General features: G+C 45.4%; 1 protein-coding gene across 2 annotated transcripts in view; it reads right to left on the reverse strand.

Annotated features, from left to right (window-relative positions):
- Positions 1-27,767, reverse strand: part of LOC143927871 (extracellular serine/threonine protein kinase FAM20C-like) — a 304,483-nt gene that overhangs the window by 233,660 nt on the left and 43,056 nt on the right. For both annotated transcript variants that reach the window (XM_077452308.1, XM_077452309.1), the window contains exons 2-3: positions 14,222-14,394; positions 10,432-10,510 (exon numbers count right to left, since the gene is read on the reverse strand). In XM_077452308.1, coding sequence (XP_077308434.1) covers positions 10,432-10,510; positions 14,222-14,394 — 252 coding nt within the window. The remainder of the gene's footprint in view (positions 1-10,431; positions 10,511-14,221; positions 14,395-27,767) is intronic.

The raw sequence follows: 27,767 nt of genomic DNA on the forward strand, positions 1-27,767 counted from the left end.
GAATAACGCGTAGAGGCAGCGCCCTGCACAGGCGGAGCTCTGCGGTGTGATTCAGTCGGTGTGCTGCCCCTAAGCTGGCCCCCGGAGGGCATCCTGCCTCGTTGGACATGTGCCTCCTCCTCCTCCTCTCTCCTACCAGGCACCCACGTGGAAGTCAGTGCCCTCATCATCCCCTCCCTCTTCATCGCTGGAGCAAACCTGGCAGTATGCTGCAGCTTGTGGAACATGACTGCCAGATTGCTGCCCTTCTTGAGCATCCCCTCTCTCTGCGCTCACGCTACTGCCTTCCTCTAGCTGAGTATCATCATCAGAGCCTACAAAACACTGGGCATCCTCCTGGAGCATGTACCCAACACTGTGCTCAAAGAGTTCAGGAGACTCCTCAGAAGGACGTGGTGGGTCTAGGGAAGGAGTCACTGATGATGACATTAAGAGGAGGGAAGACGATGCGTTGGCAGCTGCTTTGCTAGTACCCTGAGCCTGGATGAGAGAGGATGAGGAGGATGAAGAGGGCTTGGTCATCCACTCTACCAAGTCTTCGGCATGTTGCGGCTCCACATGTCCAGCTGCCGAAAAGAAGGACAAGCGTGTCCCATGGCCACGTGCTGATGATGACGATGCACCGCGTCCACGACCAGCACTGTTGTCTCTAGACACAGAGCCTGCTTGCCCTCTTTTATCGGCTCGTGCCTGTCTGCCTCTCCTTGTTGGCCTTCCAGACATGGTAATGGCCGGAAGGGAGATGGGAAAACCAGCAATTGGGTAGTGTATATTGTGCTGGAGGCACACAACACCCACTAACTCCTGCAGATGGCAGATGGCTCAATTAGAGAAGATCTATATAGGTGGATATAACTGTGTATACTGCGGTCAGGGCACGCAGACAACACGCACAATTTCCTACAACTGACTGCAAGCTCTATTAAAAAAGAGCAATATAGCTAGCTATATAGGTGGATATAATGGTGGATATAATGGTGTATACTGCGGTCAGGGCACGCAGACAACACGCACAATTTCCTACAACTGACTACAAGCTCTATTAAAAAAGAGCAATATAGCTAGCTATATAGGTGGATATAATGGTGTATACTGCGGTCAGGGCACGCAGACAACACTAGAGGTCGACCGATATATCGGCCGATATTTGCAGTTTTTTAACCACTTCCCACCCGGCCAATGCATATATACGGCCGGGTGGGAGCCGTCTACTCCTGATAGGACGTGCAGGAACGTCCTTCAGAAGTAGCGGGATCGCACGCGCGCGTGCCCGCGCAGCGGCACGATCCCGATGTGCTCGTGTCACCCAGACACGGCACATCTCAGATCGGCAGGAGGGCTCTGTGATTGGCCCTCCTTATCACATGATGGCCGTGTCCAATCACGGCCGTCATGTGATGTAAACAAACAGCCGGTTGCTAGGCAATCGGCTCTCCTCTCCTCACACGGAAGTCATCGCTGAGGAGAGGAGAGCAGAACGCTGCAGCCGGCTGATGATCAGTGAGTATGAGCTGTTTTTTCCAGCTTTTTACTCACTGATCATCAGTCTAGTGTCAACACACAACACACCACACAGTACAAACACAGTCCCCACATATGTCCCCAAAACACACATGTCCCCAAATAATAAAAACACATGTCCCTAATAATAAAAACATGTCCCCCACATATGTCCCACTAAAATCACATGTCCCAATGATTATCTGCACACATATGTACGTGATCACCTGCACACATATGTACATGATCATTTGCGTACATATGTCCCTGATCACACAAACCAATTATTATACACTTAACTGATTTTTTTTTACCAAAAACATGTAGCAGAATACATTTTGGCTTAAATTTATGACAAATTTTGATTTTATTGGATTTCTTTTCAAATAGAAAAAAGAAAATATTGTTTTTTTTCCAAATTTCCGCTTTTTTGCGCTTATATCGCAAAAAATTAAAAACGGAGTCGTGAATAAATAACACCAAAATAAAGCTCTATGTGTGCGAACAAAATAATAACAATTTAATTTGGGTACAGTGTAGCATGACTGCGCAATTGTCATTGAAAGCACTTGAATGATGAAAGCTGAAAATTGGGCTGGGAAGGAAGGGGGTGAAAGTGCCCTGTATTGTAGTGGTTAAATAATCGGCATCGGCCGATTGTGCTGATAAAAAGCCGATTTAGAACTACAGCGGGACTTTGAAATGACTTCTGTAATAGAAGTCAGTGTAAGTTTCCTGAGTCGTCATAGAAACGTCTTTCCTCCTCTCTGGGCAGGCTGCCAAGAAAAGAACAGAAAGATACAATGTTTACACTTGAATGAATGAAGTCATCTCTGTGTGTAGAAGTTCTCAGTTTAACTTTTTCAGTTTAGTTTCATTTAAAGACTAAATCTTTTCTGACACTTGTTGCTTACAAGTAAAAATCCTGTATTTTCTGCCAGAAAATCACTTAGACCCCCCAAAAACTATATATATTTTTTTAGCAGAGATCCTAGGGAATAAAATAGCGGTTGTTGCAATATTTTATGTCACACGGCATTTGCACAGAGGTCTTTCAAATGCATTTTTTTGGGGAAAAAAAAACACTATTTAAAAAATAAAAATAAAATAAAAACAGTAAAGTTAGCCCATTTTTTTTTTTTGACTACCTGTTTTTATTTAATATATAGTTTTTTTTTTTTTATCTAAATCATACATGCAAGTAAACTGATTGGAGGTTTGTTTTGTTTAACCACTTTCAGACCGGACCAATTTGCTGGTCAAAGACCAGACCACTTTTTGCGATTCGGCGCTGCGTCGCTTTAACTGACAATTGCGTGGTCGTGCGACGTGGCTCCCAAACAAAATTGACGTCCTTTTTTTCCCACAAATAGAGCTTTCTTTTGGTGGTATTTGATCACCCCTGCGGTTTTTATTTTTTGCGCTATAAACAAAAATAGAGCAAAATTTCGAAAAAAATGCATTATTTTTTACTTTTTGTTATAATAAATATCCCCCAAAAATATATAAAGTTTAGTTTAGGCCGATACGTATTCTTCTACATATTCTTGGTAAAAAAAAATCGCAATAAGCGATTATTGATTTGTTTGCGCAAAAGTTATAGCGTTTACAAAATAGGGATAGTTTTATAGCATTTTTATTACTAATTTTTTATTATTTTTTTTTTACTAGTAATGGCGGCGATCAGCGATTTTTATTGTGACTGCGACATTGTGGGGGACCCATCGGACATTTTTGACACATTTTTGGGACCATTGTCATTTATACCTGTGTAAATGACACTGGCACTGGCAGTGAAGGGGTTAACCAGTGGGTGGCAGTGTAGGGGTTAAGTGTTCCTAGGGGTGTGTTACTAACTGTGGGGGGGGGGGTTGGGCTTTCATTTAGTGAACACTGATCTCTGCTCCAATCACATGGAGCAGAGATCAGCGTCACTAGTTGCTAGGCAGAATGGAGAAATGCTGTTTACAACGGCATTTCTTCATTTGGCCGCTCCGTGAGACGATCGTGGAGATGCCCGTGGCGATTGAGTCCATGGGTCCCGCGACTGGACTCACGGGGGTCCCGACTAGCCCCCACAGTTAGTGGGCGTGCCCCCCCACGCTGATTTTTTTCGGCGTTGGGGTTCCCCTTTAAGTCCATACCAGGTGGCGGGGCCAGCGGCGTCTCCTTCGCGGGCCCCGCCTACCTGGAGACGCGCTCGAAATGAGCGGACTTTTCTCTGGGCGGGAAAAGTACGTTCATTTCAAAAGTACGGCGGACTGGCATACCCACGGCTGGATTGTCCGCCGAAATGCGAGTCCGGCGGGAATATTGGAGTGCAAAACTACTTTCTAAGTCCGCCGTACTTCGGATCAAAAAAGTATGCCGGAGGCTACACAAGAGGGGATTGTCCGGCGGACTTCAGTTTGCCGGACTTTTCCACCCGCTTGTTTGATCGTGTGTACGCGGCAGAAGAGGGACTGGGACCATTTGAAACGTATAGATTAACATAGGCAATATAAACATTTTGATTGTATTTATCTTTCCCGTCCATGTGATTGCTTTATACTGCATTCTGCCCAGTTGGTCTTTAATTTTGTTAAGTAGGGGGATATAGTTGGCTTCATATAAATCACCTATTTGTGCTGTCAGTTTTATGTAGCCCAATTCTCTTTTACACCACTTGAACGGAAGTTGAACTGAGATTGCTCTCTGCTCTACTTCTGACAGAGTCACATTCAAAATCTCAGTCATATTTATTTTAAAATTTGATAATCTCCCATACTGTTTTAGTTCCTTCAGAATTGTCGGAATTGTTATTCTGGGCTTGTATATATATATATATATAATAATAAGTCGTCTGCAAACTCGGACGCTTTATATTCCCTGCCACCAACCTGAATTCCTTGGATATCTTGATTTTTTCATATTGCCACCAAGAGGGGTTCCAGCGTAATTATAAATAGGAGTGGTGAGAGTGGCCATCCTTGTCTTGTCCCATTGAATAATTCAAGGGGGCAGGACAGGGAGCCGTTAACTCTAATTCTAGCGGTCGGGTGGAAGTAAAGGGACTCAATCCATCCCATCATCCTCATACCCAGCCCCAAGTGCTTTAATGTCTCGAACATGAACCCCAAATCGACTCTGTCAAAAGCCTTTCGGCATCAACTGACATGAGTACTGTGGGGATGCCCCTCCTGATGGCTTCCTGAACCAACAGTATAGACTTCAACGAGTTATCTCTCCTCTCCTGCCCTTGAACGAACCCCACCTGATCCCTATGGATCCATTTCGGAAGATACACATTCAGTCTTCCTGCTATTATTTTTGCGAAGATCTTTATATCTGCATTTAATAATGAGATTGGTCGATACCTCTCCTGGGCTGCTGGGTCTTTGCCCTCTTTCAATATTAATGCAATGTGAGCTAGGAGTGCCTCCTCACAAACATTTTCTTCTACTCCCACTGCATTGAAATAATCACATAATATGGGGGCTAAATGCTTATGAAACTTCTTGAAATACAGAATCCATCGGGGCCCGGGCTTCCGGCCAGGGCAGTACTTTTTATTGCTCTCTCGACTTCCTCTTTCGATATGTGGGCCTCCAATGCTTTCATCTCTTCCCTCTCCCCCTTTGGGAAGTCCAGGTCCCGTAAATACTCCCTAATTACTTCATTCCGTTTTTCCCTGTCCTCACCTCTCAGGCTTATGTTATAAAGAGCACTATAGTAAGAGTGGAAGTTATCTGCGATATCCGGGGTGGATATTCGCATCTCCCCCCTTCTATCTCTGACCATCGGGATGAAGGTCCTATTCTTATGTTCCTTCACCCTTCTTGCCATCCATTTACATGACCTGTTTCCCCACTGATATTTATCCTTATTTATATTATGAAATTCTGATTTCCTCTCCTGCTCTAGGCACTCTTCTATCTCTCTCTTTTTAGCTATCAGGTGTTGTCTTTCCAGGAACCCTTTAGGTCTATTTTTTGCTCCAATTCCTGGATCTCCCTGTATAACTGGGCTTTCTTTTTCTCCCTTTCCTTCTTTTTCCATGCTCCAATCCCGATCAGGATTCCTCTTATGATGGCTTTGTGTGTTTCCCAGAGGGTAGCTCTGGAGATTTCTGGCGTGTTGTTTAGCTTGAAAAAAGTTGTCAATTCCTGCTCAATCCTACTAAACAAATCTTGGTCCTGAATCAGTGAGTCATTTAACTTCCAAGTTCTCCCCGAGCCCGTGTCTCCTTGTATCTTTAATTGTATTTCCACTGGGGCATGATCTGACAAGGTGGTTGGTTTAATATCTGCCTTTTTAAGGGATGATACGAGTTAGTGTTCTATTAAAATGTAGTCTTATCTAGAAAAAGAGTTATGAGCAGCAGAGAAATGGGTGTAGTCCCGCTCTTTTAGATGGCAGATCCTCCACTCCACGCACCACTACTTGTTTTCCTTTTAGAAACATTGTCGGTATATCTCCAACTAACTGCAGTTTTATCTACTGATTCAAGAACAGCCACAAAATGAGCTGCATGAATATGCAGATGGTCTATTTAGTTGAATTGCTGATTCTATTTCACTGATAACAATCAGATATGAAAATTGACACACTCATTGGACATATCTTAAGATTTTATAGATATTGTCATTAGTTAGACCTTGAATTTGTATTTTATAACCTAGGTCCCATCTTTAGCAACTCTGCTGTGACCCCTAATTTTTCGCACTGATTGACACCATACCAGAGATCGGGTTTATTGTTGTATGCCACCCATCGTATTGTGGCTTAATAAAAATTGGTTGATGAGGTTACCACAGCATTGGTATTTGAGGTGAGATCACATTTGGAACTATGCCATACCAAATAATAGATATGATATTTTGCCTCTGTAAGATAGTGAATATAATTGCTACGAAATTATGTTATTTTATTTGAATATTGCTATCTGAGTGTATTTGTATGTCAGTTAGTTATATTGAATTGTATATATTTTCTATGTTCACAGTTTATCCACTAGATGTACCGATTACTCCTGAGGAAGCTATTTTGTAGCGAAACATGTAGAGTGGTATATTCTAAAGTGTTTTTAGTTACACATTTGTGTTGTGTTCTAGATGCAAGCTTTCTGTGGATAATGTATTTTATCTTTTGTATGTGATTCTATTTCTTGATAAATATATATTTTTTGTAATAAAAAATAAAAATTATTTTGTGCTTGTGCACGATACATATTTGGTTATTACCTGTATGATTTTTTCTATTTGCACCTTTAAAGTCCCGGGGTTTAACCCCTCTCCCCCTATTTGTGTACTTTCCATTGTATTAAGGGATGTGGTGCTAGTGTTCGTCTGTGTTTACCCGGTTTGTCTACATTAATAAAGATATCCTTTCTCCCTAAGTTCCTCTATGCATTTAGACATACCCCTATTAGTGCCCCTAATTCCTTTTTTAATAAACTTGACCAAGCTATTGGATCTTTTGTATGGTAGGGCTCAGTCCTCAGAGTAGCTAGGTCCATGCTCTAGCTCCCGCTATCAGAAATATTATTGGGCAGCTGTCCTAGTCTTAGTGAGATGGTGGTTCACACAGGATCAGTCCAACCCCTCGGTAAACCTAGAGGCGGCAATATTAAGATCTTACTCTGAACTCAGTAATTTGGTGTACCGAGGCCCCTGATTCAGCACACAAATTACCACCCCTATGAAAACCACAGTAAGGGTGTGGAGACAGGTTTCGGGGTCTCTGGCAGAGCCCCAGACTTTCTCTCCCTATATTCCTCTATGGGTTAACCCAGGGTTGGTCCATTTGAGGACTGTGCCTGACCCGCAAATCTGGGCTTGGTACGGGGTAAAGACCCCCTGGCAGAGGCGTAGCTTGATGCTTGCGGGCTCCGATGCAAAAGTTGACCTGCCCCCCCCCCCACTACCACCCACCACTTCCACTGTGTGTGCAGATGCACCCACCACACGCCAAGATTCTCAAAGTGCCTTAAGAGTTTAGAGTTCCCAGAGTTCCTCCTTACATTAGAAGACAGGGATCACCCCTGGAGAATCAGAGGACAGGGATCACTGCTGGAGAATTAGAGGACAGGGACCCCTAGCAGGGCATTTGGCAGAGCTCCTTTCCCATTCCAGCACTGTAAACAGCTCTCCCCCCCCCCCCACAATACACAGGGCTGAAATCACAGTCCTTTACAGACAGTCTATCAGCCTTCACAGGGTGTATCTGGCTTTTATGTTGCCATTCTGACCTGTAAAATCCCCTGGTCGGAACAACAATGTAGTTGCAGTAGGCAAATACACCCTATGCAGATCATGGCTGACTGGCTGTGTTATAAAGGAATGTGATTTCAGCCCTGCGGAGGAGGAGCAGTATAGAGTGCTGTACTGGGAAAGAAGCTCAGCAGCGGGCATAGCATCCAGGGCGGAGGTGGTGGTCAGGGGGCTTTGGGGGGAACTTAGATCTGGGGGGGCAAAGCCATGTGGCATGAAATCTGGAGCCTGTGGCCCCTCAGGGGCCCCTCAGGAGGTGTTAAGGGATTTGCTTTAGCAATTTCTGAAGGTTTGTCTGTCAGTGTTGGCAGGTGTTGGGGGAAGGTCACCTCCTGGAGGTGCGTGTCTTTTCCCCAGTTGTCAGGGAAGTGGGGTAAGTGGACACCTCCAGGTGGTGGGGGTTACAGAGAATCCCAGCTAGTGACTAGAAGACACTAAGTGGTGTCTTACCCCACCAGTGACATCGGTCCCATCGTGGCTACAGGAAGGCACTCTCCTCCTCTCAACTCACTGAACTCGGTTACCATTCCATGTTGACAGAACACAGCACAGACACTTCCCCATCCTGGGCTGTTCTCACCCCATGCTCCTCTCCATTCAGGAAATGGCTCACAGCTTCTCCCCAGCCAATGAGAACAGAGGGGTGTGGACTGTGGAAGGCAAAGTGGAAGCCCAGTATTGGAGCATGGCTGTGGGGCCCTAGGGCAGATCGGAGCTGGACTTTGTGGAGGATATGATAATATGACAGGGAGGCCTCCTGGAGCTAGGGGCGGGGTTGAGATTGTGACCCCTGCAACCCCTTACGCTACACCCTTCCCCTTCATGATATAATGTTTGAAGGGCGCCAGCTCTCTTTCAGTGAAGTGAAGAATAGATTCCTGCTCCCTCCGTGGATGTACTTTAGGTTCTTGCAACTTCAGCATGCAGTTCACGCACAGTTTCCAGATCCGATTACCCTAGCTCCACACTCTGTTGAAAGGCTCCTTACCACTTGTAATATAGATAGGACACTATCCTCTATATATCTTAGTCCTTGTACACACGGTCAGAGAATCTGTCGGAATGAGTCTTATCGGACCGTGTCGTCAGATAATCCGACTGTGTGTGGTATGCATCGGACTGATTCCGTCCGAATCTTCGTCCGACCCAATTTTCCAACATGTTGGAAATATTTCCCGACCAACTGGGCCGGACGGACCTAATCCGATCATGTGTAGAGCATTTTGATCGGACCAAGTGCCACGCATGCTCAGATCAAACTCCTACATCAAAGCTATTGGCTACTAGCCTGAATGTAGTCCCATCGTAACGAAATTACGTCATCACGTTCTGAAAGATCGGATTTTTCGCCAACTTGGCCCAACCGTGTGTATGCAACAGTTTCAGACACAATCCGTCCGACTAAATCCGACGGGCAAAATCCGACGGATTTGGTTGGCAAAATCTCTGACCGTGTGTACGTGGGCTTAGACTTACCTGTGCAGGTAATACAGGGGCTAATAGGGCATTCTCTGCCTGTCAGTGTGACATACTGAACCTGACAGATGAGGACTAGTCTGAGAGCCTCCAGCAATACAGCCCTCTAATGATTGCAGCCAAAGATCGCTTTATACAGCTAAAATTTCTCCAGAAATTATAGATTATTATACGCCACAAAGGCTATTAGTTAGTTACTGCACCCCTGATGCCCTAAGTCCAAGATGCAGAGGGGAAATAGGTAACTATATCCATATGGTATGGGCGTGCCCGCTAATACAGACATTTTGGCAGGCGGTGGTTGCTGACATCAGCTCGATTAGTAAGGTACCCCTTAAACTTGATCCCCTGATTCTTCTCTTAGGAGTAACTGATAATATACCCATGGACACACACACCAAACTGTTTATTTTTTATACTGCTTACTATGCTAGGAAAACTATACTAATTAATTGGAAGGCACCTGAACCGCCTAGGATTTCAACATGGAGAACAATGGTGAATGCTACTCTTCCACTGTATAAGCTGAAGTATATGGGCCACAACCGCCCAAAAAAGTTTCAGAAAATATGGTCGGCATGGGTTGAGGCCAGACACCTTAGGGCAGTGATGGTGAACCTTGGCACTCCAGATGTTTTGGAACTACATTTCCCATGATTCTCATGCACTCTTCATTGTAATTGAGCATCATGGGAAATGTAGTTCCAAAACATCTGGGGTGCCAAGGTTCGCCATCACTGCCTTAGGGTGTAGTCTGTGTTGTGACCCCTGCTTCTCATCCCCCCAATCTCCTATCTCCGTTGACCTGAACCAACACTGGAATTTCTCCTCACACAGATTAATGTATTAGATATGCTGCTGCTGGTATTGTACTCACACCTGCCAGAAGAGTTGGGGGCTTTTATATCCTATGTTCCTTACTAGTTGAATCTGTCTAATGTGCTTAAGATGCTTAAGCCATTACTTGTTAGATGAAATAAATCTTTCTCTTGTAATATCTACAGCTATTCACCTGTAAACTGATGTTTAACCTTAAACATTCCTGCTGTTGAAAAAAATAAAAAATAAATGTATTATCACTTCAGCTTGATTTGGAAACACTAGAGTGGGTGAGTAGATTGCCATGTAGAACACAGATGTTTTTGTTGCTTTCAAATTTTTTAAATTCAGCTACACATTTGATACATATTTTTTTAGTACTCACTTCATGGGTTTGAAGAGAGCTTGTCCATAGTCTGGGAAAGTCATGAGAAGTTTAAGCTGCGTCCCTCCAGGTTTTTGAACTAGAGGAGAAATATTGAAATAAAAAAAAAAAGCTTTAGTCCTTTTTTTTGTTTTTTTTGTTACACAGAACGGTGTCAGTTTACCTAATATTGGCTTTAAATGTCCACTAAGCATGCCTGCTTTTCAGTCTCTTGAATGACTGTGGGACATTAGCTTAAAGCTAGGTATACACATTTCAGCTCAACTGGATGACTTTTGGTATGTGTGTACTGGGCTTTAGACATTAGGAGACATCAAGAAGACATTAAGTAGACATCATGTTTTCCTCTACCCACACAACCAGGCTGATTTATTTAAATTAAATAGAATGTTCAGTTTGCAAGGGCATTTTCCCTTAGATTAGTGAATGAGGTGAAGATCTGCAAGTTTTCATCATACAATTATGTGCTGTTTTTTTCATTTATTTTCCTTGCTAGTGATTGGGTATTCTTTGTTATGTGATTTTTTACCAAGTTCACTAAGCAGGCCCAGATCCTACACAACAATAGATATATCTGTATTCTAGAAAGTTTAACAATCAGCAGATAAAAATATTTCAAACACCTGGTGTTAGCACTTCAATCATCCCGGCACCATGGTTGTTATGGTGTCAGGGTGATTAAAACGCATTATTTCTATTATAACATTGTAATATAAAATGAAATCATTCAACTCACCATAATGCAGAATCAGTGGGAGCCCTGAGCATGTCACTAGCCACGTCGCCTGCCACCAGATGCCATCAGGTGTCCCCAGCGGAGTCCATCCTTACATCAGGTGACCCCAGCGAAATCCCTCCTTACATGCAGCCTGTGTCCCACCAAATGCATCCTGTGTCCCACCAAATTGCAGCAGTCTGTCTCACCATCATTTGCAGCAGCATGTGTCACCACCAAATTGCAGCAGCATGCGTCCCACCAAATTGCAGCAGCATGTGTCCCACCAAGTTGCAGCAGCATGCGTCCCTCCAAGTTACAGCAGCATGTGTCACCGACAAATTGCAGCAGCATGCGTCCCACCAAGTTGCAGCAGCATGTGTCCCACTAAATTGCAGCAGCATGTGTCACCATCAATTGCAGCAGCATGCGTCCCACCAAGTTGCAGCAGCATGTGTCCCACCAAGTTTCAGCAGCATGCGTCCCACCAAGTTGCAGCAGCATGTGTCACCGACAAATTTCAGCAGCATGTGTCCCACCAAGTTGCAGCAGCATGTGTCCCACCAAATTGCAGCAGCATGTGTCACCATCAATTGCAGCAGCATGGGTCCCACCAAGTTGCAATAGCATGCGTCCCACCAAATTGCAGCAGCATGCTTCCCACCAAGTTGCAGCAGCATGCGTCTCACCAAGTTGCAGTAGCATGTGTCACCAAATTGCAGCAGCATGCGCCCCACCAAGTTGCAGCAGCATGCGTCCCACCAAGTTTCAGCAGCATGCGTCCCACCAAGTTGCAGCAGCAAGTGTCCCACCAAGTTGCAGCAGTATGTGTCCCACCAAGTTGCAGCAGCTTCACATCAAACCCCCCCTTACTTACCTTGCAGTGTGTTGTCCTCTCCAGCGATATCTCCTGTAGAGAGGTCCGTCCTCTCATACTTTCTGTTACCTCTCTCCTGGGCACAATTGGTGCACTGTGTCCGGCGTCCGAACATGCACTTAAGGACTTTTTTTTTTTTTTTAAGGGCCAGCTTTAAAAAAACTGTTATCTTTTTACTTATTTTTTTATTTTATTTTTTTACTGCCTGGGGGGAGGGGGGAGGGGGGAGGGTGGGGCCCAGGCACCCCCTATGGACGTGTCTTCAAAATAATTTATTGCACAGCTCCGGGTCTTCCGTCTTGAGGGGTCTTCCCACCGGACTCCTCCGCTATCTTCTGCTAGCTCTTTTACTAGCGAAGGGGCCCGGCTTTCTTCTTCGTCATGTCTTCTTCTGACTTCGGGGGTCTTGTCCCCCTCTTTGGGGGTCTTGTCCCCCTCTTAAGTTCTTCTTGCTGGGCCCCCGCTTTCTTCCTTTAGCTCTTTTACTAGCGGTGGCCCAGTCTTCTGTCGCCGTTGCCTCTTCTTCCGACTTCGGGGGTCTTGTCCCCCTCTTCGGTTCTTCTTGCCGGGCCTTCCTTCTTCCAGCTCTTTTGCTAGCGGTGGCCCTATCTTCTGTTGCCGCCGCCTTCTCTTCTTCTTCTTCTTCTTCCTCCTTGAGATGTTGACTCGACACTCTCTGGCCGCAATGACAGGGACATGGTGTGCGCGATTTATATAGGGGCAATGGGCGGGGTCACCGGGTGATGTACCCGCCCCTTATGATGTCACATTCCCAGCATCCTCTGGGACTGTGACATCATAAGGGGCGGGGACATCACCTGTGACCGCACCCGCTGTCCCTATATAAGTCGCCGCACACCGTGTCCCTGTCATTGCGGCCAGAGAGAGCGTTGAGTCAACATCTCAAGGAGGTAGAAGAAGAAGAGATGAGAAGGTGGCGGCGGCGGAGACAGAAGACTGGGTCACCGCTAGTAAAAGAGCTGGAAGAAGGAGCGGAGACCCGGCAAGAAGAACCGAAGAGGGGGACAAGACCCCCAAAGTCGGAAGAACAGGCGGCGGCGACAGAAGACCGGGCCACCGCTAGTAAAAGAGCTAAAGGAAGAAAGCGGAGGCCCGGCAAGAAGAATCAAAGAGGGAGACAAGACCCCCAAAGAGGGGGACAATACCCCAGAAGTCAGAAGAAGACCCCTGGGTGGCTACGAAGAAGAAAGCCGGGCTCCTCCGCTAGTAAAAGAGCTAGCAGAAGATAGCGGAGGAGTACGGCGGGAAGACCCCCCAAGACGGAAGACCCGGAGCTGTGCAATAAATTATTTTGAAACCTTGTGTTGTGTTTTATTTACATTTCTTTCACCAGGTGAATGGGTAGGGGTACATTGTACCCCATACTAATTCACATAGGGTGGGGGGCCAGTGTCTGGGGCCCCCCTTATTAAAGGGTCTCCCGGATTCCGATAAGCCCGCAGACCCCGACAACCAATGGTCAGGGTTGTCGGGAAGAGGCCCTTGTCCTCATCAACATGGGGACAAGGTGCAGGGCCCTCCTTCCCCAAAGCACCCCCCCATTTTGAGGGCACACGGCCTGGTACAGCTCAGGAGGGGGGCGCTCGCTTGTCCCCATCCCTTTTCCTGACTGCCCAGGCTGCATGCTCGGATAAGGGTCTGATATGGACCTTGAGGGGACCCCCACGCCATTTTTTTGGCGTAGGGCTTCCCCTTTAAGTCCATACCAGGTGACGGGGCCAGCGACGTGTCAATCTCGCCGCCGAAGGTGGCGACATTGACTTCCTTCGCTAGTCCCGGCTACCTGGAGCCATGTTCAAAATGAACAGACTTTTCTCTGTGTGCGGGAAAGTCCGTTCATTTCAAAAGTCCGGCAGACTAGCACACAGACGGCTGGATTGTCCGCCAGACTCGCAGTACGGCAGACAATTTTTGAGTCAAAACTACTTTCTAAGTCCGCCGGACTTTTGGGAAAAGAAATCCACCAGAGCCCACACATGATCGTATGTACGCCGCATTAGTCTTACCAGTTCTGTCTTGACTACTGACTTAAACAGTGACCCTTACCTTTTAGTGGCAGTTTCCAATATGACAAGTTTCCTTTAACCCACACAAAACTATCACTAGCTCTGATACATATGTGACAATTAGTAGGAGATAGAAACCAAAGATGTAAGAATGAGAAGGAATATAATTACCAGAATTAAGGATGCGATGTGTAGACATCTCTTTCAGCAAGATAGGAATAAGAGGGTCTTGTCTGGGGTATAGCTCATAGCGGTTAATTCCCATGTGGAACTTAAGCCATGTTGGGTAAGTGTCAGAAGCAGTTTCACCTGTTGGTAGAACAAACTCCATTCCAGCACTGACCCTGTGATTAAATATGTGAAAATGCATGTATTAGGAAATCCATATAAATATATCTGTATTAATTGTAATAATTTATATTAAAATATAAAATATTATGTACATCCAAATCTCTAATAATTAACTGGTAATAAAAAAAAATCCAAATAATATACTGTAATGTTATTAAAACCTTATAGTATTAAATATTGGTATATTCTGTATATTATAGTCAAGTACATGGTGGGTTCCCATTTGATGGATTTTTTTGTTTACCATTGTGCGTCATATGAAGTATGAACGTTTTTATACTTCAAGAAATAAAATAGGACTTCTGCCAGTTATCTTGATCAAGTCACATCATGTATTTTGGAGAGCACATTATTCTTTGTAGCTCTTCCAATTTAGATTTTAGGATCTAAGCAGTTTTTTACATGGATAAAAACATTGAACTGGATGGAAAATCCCAATAGAAACCTCTTGCAGTTCATGGGTGGTGGCAGTGGTTATAACAAATTCATAATAAAGTAAAAAAACGCGGACCCAATATTCAATTTGACTTTAGAATCTCTTATGCCGTGTACACATGATCGTACTATCCGGAGGACTTAGAGCGGTGGACTTTTCCGAGCGGACCTGCCTACACACAACCGGACTTTTCTGGTGGATTGTCCACCGGACCTATGGTGGGAGTCCGCCGGACTTTTGAAATGAACGGACTTGCCCACACACGGAGAAAAGTCCGTCAATTTTGAACGTGGCTCCAGGTAGATGGAACTAGCGAAGAAATCAATGTTGCCGCCTCCATCTGCGAGATTGACACCTCTCTGGCCCCGTCACCTGGTATGGACTTAAAGGGGAAGCCCTACACCGAAAAAACGGCGTGGGGGTCCCCCCACAGTCCATATCAGACCCTTATCTGAGCATGTAGCCTGGCTGGTCAGGAAAGGGGTGGGGACGAGCGAGCGCCCCCCCCTCCTGAGCCGTACCAGGCCTCATGCCCTCAACATGGAGGGTGCTTTGGGGAAGGGGGGCCCCCCCACCCGAAAGCACCTTGTCCCCATGTTGATGAGGACAAGGGCCTCTTCCCGACAACCCTGGCCGTTGGTTGTCAGGGTCTGCAGGCAGGGGGCTTATCGGAATCCGGGAACCCACTTTAATAAGGGGGCCCCCAGATACCGGCCCCCCACCACCCTATGTGAATGAGTATGGGGTACAATGTACCCCTACCCATTCACCTGGTGAAAAAAAGTGTAAATAAAAAAACACAACACAAGTTTTTAAAATAATTTATTAGACAGCTCCGGTGGTCTTCTTCCGTCTTGGGGGGTCTTCTCGCCACACTCCTCCACTATCTTCTGCTCTTTTACTAGCAGAGGAGCCCGGCTTTCTTCTTCTTCGTCACCGCCGTCCGGGGGTCTTCTTCCGACTTCGGGGGTCTTGTCCCGCCCGTTTTTTCGCCATAGGGCTTCCCCTTTAAGTCCATATCTGGTGACAGGGCCAGCAAGGTGCCAATCTCGTCGATGGAGGTGGCGACATTGACTTCCTTTGCTAGTTCCGTCTACCTAGAGCCATGTTAAAAATGAACGGACTTTTCTCTGTGTGTGGGCAAGTCCGTTCATTTCACAGATGGCCGGATTGTTTGCCGGACTACTGAGTCCGGCGGACAATTTTGAGTCAAAACCTCTAAGTCCGCCGGACTTTTGGGAACAAAAAGTCCACCGGAGCCCACACACACAAATCCGCCGGATAGTCCGATCGTGTGTACGTGGCATTAGATGTATTTTTTATAAAGAAAGGGTAAACTCAGACATATTCACTGTGCCGCATGTCTCAATCAATCTGCCAGTGTTTAGTGTTTGAATTCTTAGCACTTTCTACAGCTACAGCTTCAAAGGCAAATAGTGGAACTGATCTCTATGAAGCAGATGTTAGTACTCTAGAGCCTATGAGGTTTCCAATAACACAGCACTCCTTAAAGTGGTTCTGTTTTTTTTTTACATTAATGCAATATCTACATTAGGGTAACCCACCTAGCTGTCACTCCTTTCCTGCCTCCCCCCCCCCCACCAATACAAATCCAGTGCTGCCCTGGCTGCAGCACTGCTCTCTTCGCTATCTGAATTCACAGGAGACACAGGCAGCTGCGGGAGGGTTACCATTAGTCACACTCTTGTAAGGAGGGAGTGGGGGTGTGGCTTGCTGCTGTTGTGTGCGTCTATGGACGTACACAGCCCAGCTTGGGAGTTCACATGCACAGGTGCCGCCTTGGCACCCAGCTTGCTGAGGGGGCATTTGTAAAAAGAAGGAGTGGACAGCGCAGACGGGGACTGCCAAAGAGGAGGTAAGTGGCCACTCTGTGCATTATCGTCACACAGAGCAGGTATGTATAACCTATTTTTATTTTAAGAACAAAGTTGCATTTAGAATCCCTTTATTATTATTATAAAACACTGGTGCTTTTAAAGCACACTTCCACTTTTACAGGCAAATTTGAGAAAAAATTAGGTTTGAACTACCAATACGGAAGCTACACTGCCAGTGTGCACTAATGGCGGGGGTGCTAGGCCTAAACTGACTAAATAATAAAAGAACAAACAGTAAAGTGGGGAATTGAGGGAAATGTGTAGAATGCAAGAAAGGGGCTGTCCTTAAGGTTGATCTTCTGTCCACAAGTTGAAACCCTTCAACTGAGCATTGGTGCAGTTATGTTAATTCTGGTAAGTCTGCATGCAGTAAGATGGCAAACGGTGAAATAAAGTTCCTCGCACAGTGAAGTCCATAGTTATAAATGGTGCAGTATGACTGCAGCTCAGAGTTGGTAAAGGCTCAATGGTAATAAGGTACAGAATTTCTGTAAATAGATGTGGGCTGTGTGCTCTAAGTGTCCTGCTCTCAGCAACTTGATTACTGCTAACAGTGTAGAAATGGGCAAGTGGCCCTCTCACTGACTCTTGGAGGCGGCGAAAGGCTCTTTCAGTGGTTTGGTTTTGGTGTTTCAGCGAACTCATTAGCTGGAGTGAGGAATCTAATAAACGCTCCATTCTCATGGTAGCAACCCCACAAGGTCAGCAAATCGGTGGCGCTGCTGGATCTCCACTTATCTCGCTCTGTATCTTAGGTTCTAGAGAACACTGGATCCCCCTCTTGCACACACTCAGTGGCACAAACCATCTGTAGGTATGGGGTCCCATGGCGCCAAGAGCGAGCTTTCTTGGCCAAAAGAAAAAAAAACCTTGAGGGTACTCCTGCTGCACATAGCCTGTTGGAACCTGTACTGCATATAGGCAGTTGTTTTACATTACATAGCCACTGCCTTGAAATATACCTCCCAGGATTCCAGGTGCTTTGAATTAAAGTCTATAGGTCCACTTGTCTTGGTTCTCCTCCTGCTGGCCAGATGAGGGTTGTGAAGTACGATATCAATATCGCAGAAGAGGGAGAAAAGTAAATGAAAAGCAATGTCTTTGTCTCCATACTGTCATAGCTCAGTACCTTGCTACACCTAATTTGGTTGAAAAAGTGGAAATATATTTTAAACTTGTGAAACGATTCATGTAAGGCCGCGTACACACGGGCGGACTGTCTGCCGAAACTAAGTTCGTCAAACAGTCCGCTCAAACTTTTGAATGAACGAACTTGCCCACACACGGCACTTTTTGAGCGGACTAAGTTCGTCGTACTAAGTCCGCGCAACTTTTGAAATGAACGGACTCGCCCACACACGAGGAGGACAGTCCGCTCATTTCGAGCGTGTGTCAAGGTAGGCGGGGCCCGTCGCCTGGCGTGACATATACCATGTGACACCGCCCCATTGTCACTATATAAGTGGCCGCGCAGCGAGGCTCTGGCATTCCGGTCGGAGAGAGCGACGTGTCAACATCTCCTGGGGAAGAAGAAGCAGAAGAAGAACGGAAGGCGACGGCGACAGCGGCGACAGAAGACTGGGCCACCGCCTGCAAAAGAGCTATAAGAAGGCGCGGTGGCCCGGCAGAAGAACCGAAGAGGGGGACAAGACCCCCGAAGTCGGGAGAAGAGGCCGGCGGCGGGGAGGAAGAAAGCTACTCCGCTAGCAAAAGAGCTACAAGAAGATAGCGGAGGAGTCCGGCGAGAAGACCCCCGAAGACGGAAGACCCCCGGAGCTGTGCAATAAAATATTTTATCTCGTGTGTTGTGTTTTTTTTGGGTACTTTTATTTTACAGGTGAATGGGTAGGGGTACATTGTACCCCATACTCATTCACATAGGGTGGGGGGGCCGGTATCCGGGGGCCCCCTTATTAAAGGGGGCTCCCGGATTCCGATAAGCCCCCCGCCCGCAGACCCCGACAACCAACGGCCAGGGTTGTCGGGAAGAGGCCCTTGTCCTCATCAACATGGGGACAAGGTGCTTTGGGGTGGGGGGGGCCGCGCGGCCCCCCCTTCCCCAAGGCACCCCCCATGTTGAGGGCACGCGGCCTGGTACGGCTTAGGAGGGGGGGCGCGCTCGCTCGCCCCCCTTTCCTGGCCGGCCGGGTAGCGTGCTCGGACAAGGGTCTGTTGTGGACTTTGGGGGGACCCCCACGCCGATTTTTTTTTCGGCGTTGGAGTTCCCCTTTAAGTCCATACCAGGCGGCGGAGCCCGCGACGTCTCCTTCGCGGGCCCCGCCTACCTGGAGACGCGCTCGAAATGAGCAGACTTTTCTCCGGGCGGGAACAGTCCGCTCATTTCGAAAGTACAGCGGACTGGCCCACACACGGGCGGACTGTCCGCTGAAACCAAGTTTCAGCGAACAGTTTTACGGAAATTCCATAAGACTTTGTTCGTCAAACAGTCCGCTGAAACTGTCCGCTGAAGCCCACACACGAGCGGACTGTCCGCTGAAACACTGTTCAGCGGACAAAGTTGGGCGAACAGTCCGCCCGTGTGTACGCGGCCTAAGTCATCCACTTAACGTAGTTGTGAAGAAAAAGAGAACGTTGGGACTTTAAATGAGGCGGCCCATCCCTATCTAAATGAGACAAACAGGAGGACTGATGGTTGGGACTTTAGATGAAGCACGCAGGTGTAGAACATTTTAATTTATAGGAAATCAGTAATATGTTACACAAGGGTAATCATGAGTAGACATAGATAACCAATGCAATTCATTCAGTAGATATACATACAGAAATTACAAATTGCCACTTAGTAATACAAATCACATAATACAAGTAATGATTTGGTCAGGTAAACCATATAATTAGGCATAAAAACAGGGCATATAATCGCTCTATGCGTTTCTTGGATTCATCCATTCTTCAGTAGCATGCACGTGAATAAATGAATACTATGGTAATAAAAAGAATATCTATATGGCCTGAACCTGTCAAGGAAAGAGATTAAGATGGGATAAATAGGAGGTAAAATTACCTAGGTAAATCCCCCACCCCCCCAAACCAGGGGGGAAATTGTGGGTGCGTGTTATACGCCGATCCCCCCTGTCTGAGGGTGAGAGAAGCGCCGCAGAGATACAACATAGCCGAGTGTACTGTGTACTCGGCTCCATTCGGCTCCACTCGCAGTCCCGCCATTGGACCTCTGTTATGTCCATCATAGGAGCCGGGCCAAGGGGCGGGATTGGGCGGGACAGCGGCGGCAAATGGAGCCGAATGGAGTCAAGAGGAGCCGAGATACACAGGAAACCCGGCTCTGTGTATCTCGGCCGCGCTAATTTTAAAAACGAGCAAGGCTGCAAGGCTGAAATGACACTGAGCAAGGCTGCAATCAGACTGGCCAAGGCTGCAGATGGACACTGATCATTCTGCAATGATGGACAAGGCTGCAGATGGACGCTGATAAGGCTGCATTGATGAGCATTTAAATGTACATTTTTTTTTTCCTTAAACTTCCCTCCTAAAAGTTTTTTTCCTTAAAATTCCCTCCTAAACTTGGGGTGCGTGTTATACACCGTTGCGTGTTATACGCCGATAAATACGATACTTACATTCTATGTATCTATGCAGTAGGGGTGTACCAACATGAATCAGAAAACCCCTAGGGGTATCACTGGCTGGAGCTGAGGTGGCTAGGACGGCTCGGGACTCAACAAGGATGATTTCCAAGAAAGGAAATTCGAAAAGATGAAAATAGTCATAAATGTCATAAATGAAGTGCTGAAACCAAAATAAAAAATCTAAAAAAATATATGGGAACTCATATATTGTAATATATTGGGTCATATATCCTATATATGGTAAAGGGTAGGATAGGCACAGGCAAAGGAAAAGGCCCCCGAGGCACAGTATAGAACTGTGCCTCGGTGCCACAAGGCAGCTGTAGGAATGAGTATCACCAACTTCACAACACTGCAGCATCAAAACATGGCAGCAGTAAAACCACAAGTGCTTGGTACCTTTAGTGGCAATGTCAGCAGCTTCTCACCAGTTGAAGCACCAACATGGCCCCAAGTAGCATTAAGGTGAACAGGAACACTACTTTATTAAGTTAAACAGGATACGTGGATGAATGACAGCATATGTCATGTACCTGACTGCAGAGCCTGAAAGTTGGAGGATGGCCTCGTGCGCAATTCCCATCCAAGCACCCTGGTAGTGGAGACAGGGACTGCTAGGGAAGTGGAAGAGTTCAGGTGGCAGTCACAAGCTATGTTCAGCAGAAGCCATGTAAACAGTTGCAGAGTCAAGATCAAGCTCAGGGTCAGTAAAAGGCAGGAGCTGGTAACATGCTGGCGGCAGAATACTAAGTCAGAAGGCGGAATCGTGGTCAGAAGTACAAGTTGTGGTCAGTAACACAGGTGAGCAGCAGATTAAACATGCAGGGGTGATACAAGACAGTTATCAGATGTAGCTGGGTCAGGAACAAGGGAGCAGAGTTTTAGGAACACAGGAATCAGAACTGGGGCTAGGGAGACTTTGGGTTTAAATAGGCTGCGGGGCACCAGAATCTGTGGGCGTGCAAGTGTGCACGTATGTACCAGTGCTCATGTGCATTCTTGTCCTTGCCCATCTGGTTAGGCTTCTTTTCTCACAACCCTGCACATGAACATGAGGATGAAAACTTGCCGCATGGGTATTAGCACTTGTTGCACAAGCTCCCTGACATCATGTAACGTAATAAAAAAATGACGCTTAGTCAAGTGCGCATGTGTGATGAGATCATGCGAGACACAGAAGTTCATAAAATGAGAAGCTTTTATTGACAACAGATGATGAAATATTTATGCATCATAGAAAAGTGGAAATTATTAAAATATGATCTCTGGTATATGCAACGATAATGCAAATATTGATGAAAAATCTTTCACATGAATTTATCTATGTTTGAATTTATAATTTTTACAATAAGTTCACATTTTCATAGTTCAAAGAACCATTTGATGTATGGAAATACCCCAATGCATTTCAACCTAGAATATCTGTTGATACAGCAAATGGATAATTTTCAATATTGAATAACATTAGATCATCAGTTTTATGAGTATCTATTGAAAAAAAGCAATATTTACCCTTTCCATCAAATACATGCATTTGAACCAGAGGCTTTCGCTAAAAATGATCAGTCTCCCTCAGAGGTAATCCCAGGCCTCGCCGTCAACCATGTCCAAAGAAAAGCCCCCCAGGATGGAAATACGCAAACGGAGCCTAGGGCCTACAGGCGGTCACGGTATAGCGAGGCTCCCACCATATGGGGAAAGGTGGGCGGTGACACCTAGGATTTTATTCAAAATTTGATTCTAGCCTCCATCAACACCAAAAAGAAAAGCACCTCATCCCAATTAAAATATTTTAGATAATGGAGAAACCAAAAAGGAGAAAGGGAATTTTTCCAGCACTTAATTATTTTAAATAGAACAGCAGAAAGAGAGCAATACATGAAAAATGTAAAAACAATTGTCTCTCAAATCGCTGCTAAAAAAAAAACACTGGGAATTGTTTCTTACCATTTTTCTAACTTTATACCAGGGTGTGCAGCTTCCCAATACCCAATTTGTATGTCCATCCCCTTTCTAGAGTGTGATGAGATCATTACCAAGACCCCTTCTAACACATTTTGTCATAGCCAACGTCTTTAGGGGACATGGATTGATAGAGGATGTCAAGGCTCCATAATATAGTGTAATATATAGCGACTCGTGGCAAGAGAAATCCTTCCCACAATTCCACAGCTAAACAAAATTCATAAAAATTGAAAAACATGCTTATACTAAGAATCTTTTATACCAAATTATTGGTGATCAGATCATAAAACTGAATTATCAAAATTAGCAAAAACGAAATGCCATTATCATAAAAGGGAAGTATAATACCATCCAGTGTTCAAACTAAAATTGCAGCTAAAATAGAAAACATATTAAGGAGGGACTCCTCTCTTCCCTTATGTGTACTTAAAGCAGAACATTACCCATACCAATTTGATAAAAAATAAAATAAAATGTTCTATAACAAGGAACATACATTTCACATTAATAATTATGCTACCAAAATTAGTGAGTGCTGTAAATTGCCTCCGTCATTGCTCAATTTCTTCTTGCTGGAGGCTTGCATTTTGCTGAAGCCCAGAGACGCTAAGCAGCATTAAAGCTGTCAGCAGATTTGCCTCTAGCGGCATAATGCGAAAGCCTTGGCACTCCAGATGTTTTTGAACTACATTTCCCATCATGCACTTGCAATCTGCAGTGTAGGTGAGCGTTGTGGGAAATGTCATGGTAAATGTAGTTCCAAAGCATCTGTAGTGCCAAGGTTCGCCATCACTGGTATAGGCACTTATTTTATAATTTTTTACATAGCTCTATTTGCAAAAGGGGTCGGCCTGAACTTATCTAGCAGGACTTAATTTTCTGACTAAAGTTTCTGACTAAAGCACTTTAACAGACACCTCCTTTAAGTACAAACATAAATGGGATGTAATAAAAAATATATAAGAAATTGAATAAATATATAAGAAATGGAATAAATATGTATATATAAAAAAATAAAAATGATGGAATATAAAAATTTGCAAATACGCTCATATTAGATTGTCAAATATAACTATGTTTGTATTACTATAAACTTTCACTTTAAAAAGGAATGAATTCAGCAAATTTTAACTGAAAAAAAAGAAGATGCGTACAAATGTTTATTTTTCTGTCAGTACTTGCTAACAAGCTCTTGGAGAAAAATCACAGCCTATAGATGTTTCTATCAACTAGCCATAAGTTCTATTCTTGTTTTAAAAAAAAAATATTCCAGGAAATGAGGGAAAGAGTGGGAGGTAAGTGTAATGTTTCATTTACACTTATCTTCATGGTTTTCTTCAAGTCGATTGCACTGAAATCTTGACTATTTTTTACTGTTTAGCCACTGCATTTTTTCAATCCTTGCACTCTGGTCACTAGGTAGTTGGAAAATGCCCACAAAACTTCTATAGGCAGACTTTATAATCATATAGTTAAAGAGGTATTAATGCTGCTTAAAGGGACTAGGAAGGTATGGGCACTGGCTAAATAGTAGGGAGAACAAAGACTTCAAAGCACCAGATCTGGTGACAATGTCAATAAGAGAAGTGTAAATTAGTACACTCATCTCCTACACTTCTATGCATTAAAACTTTCTGGAGTTCTGCTTAAAAAATGTTTCTCATGTTTTCTTGCAGAACAATTCTAATTCACAAATATTCTTAAGTCATGCTGAAATGCATATTTGAGATTTATCTACAAATTTTTAACTGTTAAAACCTGTACCACAAAAAATATGAACTGCTGTTGCTGAACTGATTATTATGTAGTTAATATAAAACTTTGTTTAATCCAGTCGCCGACCAGCAGTTTACCACATACTGCTGGCTGTTGACTTTGTTGTACCCTCATAACACGTGTGTGTCCCCTGTTTCGAGCACAAGTTTGTTAGCAGGCTCACAGCCAGTGCTTTTCGCTGTCAGTCTGCTGCTAGCTGTGGCCAACCACAGCACAGAGATGTGTGTGTTAGTAAACACTCAACACAGATCTGGCTGGTTATTTTCCCTGATTTCACTTACTGTCCAGAGCTGAATGCAGGGAGAAAAGCCAGCCAGTCTGTGAGTAAAATTAGCACACATACACTTATTAGACACACAATTAAGCCCTTGAATACCTTTCAGATTACCCGGAAGAAGAGAAGAAGAAGAAGAAGCAGAAGGCGACAGCGACAAGACCGGGCCAATGCTAGTAAAAGAGCTGGAAGAAGAAAGTGGAGGCCCGGCAAGAAGAACCGAAGAGCGGGACAAGACCCCGAAGTCTGAAGGACACCCCCGGATGCACGAAGGAGAAAGCCAATCTCCTCCGCTAGTAAAAGAGCTAGCAGAAGATAGCGGAGGAGTCCAGCGAGAAGACCCCCGAAGACAGAAGAAGACCCCCAGAGCTGTCTAATAAAGCTGTCTAATAAAGTACTTTAAAAACCTGTGTTGTGTTTTTTTTATGTACACGTTTTTCTCCAGGTGAATGGGTAGGGGTAGGCCCCCCCTTCCCCAAAACACCCCCCGTGTTGAGGGCACGCGGCCTGGTATGGCTCAGGAGGGAGGGAGGCGCTCGCTCGTCCCCACCCCCTTTCCTGACCGGCTGGGCTGCGTGCTCGGATAAGGGTCTGCTATGGACTTTGGGGGGACCCCCACGCCGTTTTGTCGGCGTAGGGGGTTCCCCTTTAAATCCATATCTGGTGACATGCTCGCGAGGTGTCAATCTCGCGGATGGAGGCAGCGACATTGACTTCCTTCGCTAGTTCCTTCTACCTGGAGTCATGTTCAAAATGAACGGACTTTACTCCGTGTGTGGGCAAGTCCGTTCATTTCTAAAGTCCGGCGGACTAGCACACAGACGGGCGGATTGTCCACCGGACTGCAGAGTCCGGCGGACAATTTTGAGTCAAGACTTCTTTCTAAGTCCGCTGGACTTTTGGGAACAAAAAGTCCGCCGGAGCCCACACATGGGCGGATTGTCCGGCAGACTCTGGTCCGCCGGATAATCCGATCATGTGTACGCGGCATTAGGAGGAACAAAAGTCCTGTCAGGATGTTCCCAATCAGTGTACACCTTCTGTTCCAACAGGGGGTGTAGAGGGAAAGTCTGTGTGACCTGAAGATGCCTCAGAGATCCCAAAGAGGACCAGGGGGCTCAGTCACCTCTTCAAGAGGCAACCTAAAGGCAGAATGAACCATTTCGTTCAGAGTCAGGATCAAAAGCCTCCGCGACTGAAAGGCAGACATCAACTGGATATCTTATTGTCCAGATTGCTTAGAAGCAGACTCATCTGCTGCGCATTCCACCAATGCGCAGCAGACAAGTATCCGAAAGTCCAAGCAACTGTAATGAGGTCCACAAGACGCTGGCGGGGAGCTCAGCTGTGTCTTGCACTCAGCAGAATGCGGAGAGACGCGGAGAGACTCGTGGAGACAGCTTGTGACGTCAGCAGGGGACACAACGCGTTTCTGAGCATGCGCGAAGTCCGTAGGGCACATGCACGCTCCTTTCTCAAGTGTTAGCATAGAGGGGGAGCAACAGAGATGGCATTTAACCCCTTCCTGCCGAGCGTACGCAGATCTGCGTACTCGGCTTCCGGGGGGTATACTGGGATGATGCCCGCACCTGCAGGCATCCTCCCGGTACCGTTTTTTTCAGCAGGCGATTGGCTATCCAGCCATAACAACCGATGCGGCTAAAAGCCGCTTGGCTGTTATGCCGGAGGAACGGGAGGGGACGTCCCCCCTCCCGCCGCCTCCCGCCGCTGTTACCGGTGCTCCCGCTCGATCGGGAGCACCGATTCCATGTCCGCTGTCTCCGGCTGCTGGGGAGGAATTCGTAATCGGCTTCGTTCCAGTCTCCTCATAGTAAACACGGAAGCGACGTCATGACGTCACTTCCCGTTTACTCGGCTGCCAAAGGCGCCGGTTTTAAAAATATATACGGTATTCAGAATCGTAGTTTAAAGAAAGGAAGGAAGGTAAAGGAGGGATGGGGGTCTTTTAGACCCCCGATCCCTCCATAAAAACTACCTGTCACCACCTATTACTGTCACAAGGGATGTTTACATTCCTTGTGACAGCAATAAAAGTGATCAAATTTTTTTTTTAAAACAATTTAGTCATTTTAAAATAAATAAAATAAATAAAAAAATTTAAATTTTTTTTAAAGCGCCCGCCGTCCCTGCGAGCTCGCAAAGCAAAGAAAACGCATACGGAAGTCGCACCCGCATATGTAAACGGTGTTCAAATCACACATGTGAGGTATCGCCGCGATTGTCAGAGCGAGAGCAATAATTCCAGCACTAGACCTCCTCTGTAACGCTAATCTGGTAACCGTAAAAAAATTTAAAGCGTCGCCTATTGAGATTTTTAGGTACCGTACTTTGCCGTCAATCCACAAGTGCGTGCAATTATAAAGTGTGACATGTTTGGTATCTATTTATCAGCGTAACATTATCTTTAACATTATGCAAAAAAATTGGGCTAATTTTACTGTTTTGTTTTTTTTTAATTCATGAAAGTGTCCCTTTTCCCAAAAAGTTGCATTTAAAACACCGCTGCGCAAATACCGTGTGATATAAAATATTGCAACAATCTCCATTTTATTCTCTAGAGTCTCTGCTAAAAATATATATATAATGTTTGGGGGTTCCAAGTAATTTTCTAGCAAAAAATATGGATTTTAACTTGTAAACACCAAATGCCAAAAATAGGCTTAGGCCGCGTACACACGGGCGGACTGTTCGTCCAACTTTGTCCGCTGAACAGTGTTTCAGCGGACAGTCCGCTCGTGTGTGGGCTTCAGCGGACAGTTTCAGCGGACAGTCTGACGAACAAAGTTTTTCGGAATTTCCGTAAGACTGTCCGCTGAAACTTGGTTTGAGCGAACAGTCCGCTCGTGTGTAGGCTTGTTCGGCAAACTAAGTCTCGCGCATGCTCAGAAAGAATTTACACGGTGAAGGTTGCATTGCAGTGTATCGGACGCCGAATTTCTCGTCCCGTCGTACGTGCCGTTCACGTCATCGCGCAAGTTTTCAGCGGACTGTTCGTTCGTCGTATGTGGTCAAGTCTGCTCATGCAAATTTTGAACGGACTGTTTGTCAAACTGTTTGACGAACCTAGTTGGGCGGACAGTCCGCCCGTGTGTACGCGGCCTTAGTCATGAAAGGGTTAAATACAACACTTCAATGAACAAGGTAATTGACAGCATAATGTCTGCTGAGGAGAACATGAGCTAGAGGTGGCAATATCATTAAAGGATACTTTTAAAGATTACACTCAACATTGTGTTAAAAAATAAGTAAAGAGAAAATAGAGCCGTAAAACAGCCGGGATACAAACGTAAACCCTCAATAGGGAAAAATAAACCAAACAGCTAACAACATACTACCGTATATACTCGAGTATAAGCTGAGATTTTCAGCCTCTTTTTTGAGGCTGAAA

Source organism: Lithobates pipiens, unplaced genomic scaffold (genome assembly GCF_037356315.1).
Source record: "Lithobates pipiens isolate NorthernLeopardFrog02 unplaced genomic scaffold, aLitPip1_a1.2 Scaffold_23, whole genome shotgun sequence".
NCBI lineage: Eukaryota > Metazoa > Chordata > Amphibia > Anura > Ranidae > Lithobates > Lithobates pipiens.